Consider the following 2,178-nt stretch of genomic DNA (forward strand, 5'->3'; position numbering starts at 1 on the left):
AATGAATAAAGAGAGAGATCAAGCAATTAGAGCGAGTAATGCAATAAGACTGTCCAAGCCATCCTCAGTATTATTGAGTCCATTTTGTCAGATAAATTCTACTGATATAGAAACTAAGTAATCTAACTGCTAGCTAGTTTGTAAATTGAACAAATGCTGTAAAAATTTGCCATTTATAAACAACTTCTATTCAATGAAATTTTTTCCATAGTTAAACTGTCTGTGCTGTTAAACTGTCTATGCTGTATTCAAAAGCTCTGTATTACAGGTGGTAAAATATGAAGAAAAACATCAAGGCAGATCGAAATACAAATTATAAACTTTTACACCGAAAGGAAGTTTAATATACACCCAAGATTGCTTAAATATACACCCAAATTGTCTGTGCTGTTAAATTGTCTTTATTCAAAATGTATGAATTACAGGCACTATAATATGAAGAGAAACATCAAATCAAATATACACCCATAACCTGCGATTTTTTACACCCAAAGAAAGTTGAATATACACCCTGAGATCTATCCCCCTGATGCTTTGAGCCTAAAACCCTAAACCCTAAACACTTAAAACATAAACCCTTACCCCCTAACCTGTAAACCCTAAAACCCTGAACCCTAATATTATATATATGTATCTATATGTAGAATGTGAATCACAAGAAAATTCAGAAAAATACACCCAAAAGAACAGTGCTTTTACACCCATATTCTGTAACTATACACCCAAAGAGTTATCCCCTGCTCCTGGTACCCTGAAATGATAATTCATAACATGTCCTTAATATTGGCTGGAATTTGAATGCACCACTGATGCAGCATCAAACAAGTTTATCTGAATATAAGAAACTCACATATTAGCTAAACTATTAACGAGAAAAATAAACTCAATCACCACAAATTTAAAGAACATTACTTTTACCTCGCTTAAAACTTTCGTTTTCTTCTTCTTTGTGGCATTTGCGATCTGTTTGTCCAACTTTGAACCTAGCCTATTTTTTGGACGTCCTCTTGTTCGAATCCTTGGCGGGCTTTGAAGCTCGTTAACGGATTCCAAGTTGGCGTCTTCGTGGGATAAAGAAGATGTCCCCTTCCTTTTGGCTTTTAATGATTCCATCTCAGCCATGACGTTATCGTACGAACAGTGCAGAATTGCAGTCAGCTCCTCCGATTCGGATGCAAATATTTTGCGAACGAAAAACCAATTGGTCGAACCTCTTGCTTCTTGGCTCCAACAGTGGATTTTATAAAACAATGGTACCAAAGACAGGTTATCTGTCATTCATACCACGGTAATTGTCTGCAAATGCACTATCTAGATATTTCACAGAGAAGGGCAATTACGGGCGAATATAAAGGCAGCTTAAGCACTTGGATGGAAAATAAATTGAAGGATCGACCACCAACAATAGATTGGTGGTCCTATATCAAGGACGAACTTATACAAATATTCCAGCCCATTTTTGCAACATTGAAGAAGATGTTCTTGAAGAACGACTACCATTAGATTGAGTATCCACTCAATCAAAGTTGGATTTTCCAGGGGATAAGCAGTTGCGTGGTATCTTGTCCAATATGGAAAGCCGTAGGGTTAGTACTAACTACATTCAAGACAAACAACTGGATGATGTCAAAGCGCTGAGATCAATCATTTCCCATATTATTAACCTTCCTTTTGAAGCGGATAACAAGCCTCACATTATTGAAGTTGAAGAGCTTTGTTATCATCGACTCAATTTCCTCCCAAAAAAAATATAGTGACGGTATAATTTTTTGTCTTTTCTAATTGTGTGTGTGTTTTTTTTTGTTAAACTAACGTATTTTAATTTAGAAAAATTACCCCAGTGTTCTTTTGGAGCATCCACAGGAGAATCTAGTTCCTGAATACGGTCCACCTCATATTTCGAAATGGGAAACTCCCAAATATAGTTTTTGGTTATATTGGCAATTGTTTTTCACCATGGGCATTTAAAGAAAATATACATCTAGAATTATCTAGAATATACCACCGTCATGGAAAAGGCGGTCATGGAGAAAGCGGTCAATATTCTTCACATTATAGCATAGTAAAGTTCCATAGGAACTGCATGGAGCACTTTGATTTCATGAAAACTCAAGATGGAATGGTAATTGAAATTTTGTTTTGGTTGATTTTTAAGTAAGTTTGGCTTTGGCTGCAAAA

General features: G+C 35.7%; 1 protein-coding gene across 1 annotated transcript; it reads right to left on the reverse strand.

The window, feature by feature from the left end:
- LOC107611910 lies at positions 311-2,172 on the reverse strand. The gene is made up of 2 exons (XM_016313781.2): positions 919-2,172; positions 311-831 (listed from the first exon to the last, which is right to left on the reverse strand). Exons 1-2 carry the CDS (start codon positions 1,276-1,278, stop codon positions 778-780), a joined length of 414 nt encoding a protein of 137 aa, XP_016169267.1. The 5' UTR covers positions 1,279-2,172; the 3' UTR covers positions 311-777.

Source organism: Arachis ipaensis, chromosome B08 (genome assembly GCF_000816755.2).
Source record: "Arachis ipaensis cultivar K30076 chromosome B08, Araip1.1, whole genome shotgun sequence".
NCBI lineage: Eukaryota > Viridiplantae > Streptophyta > Magnoliopsida > Fabales > Fabaceae > Arachis > Arachis ipaensis.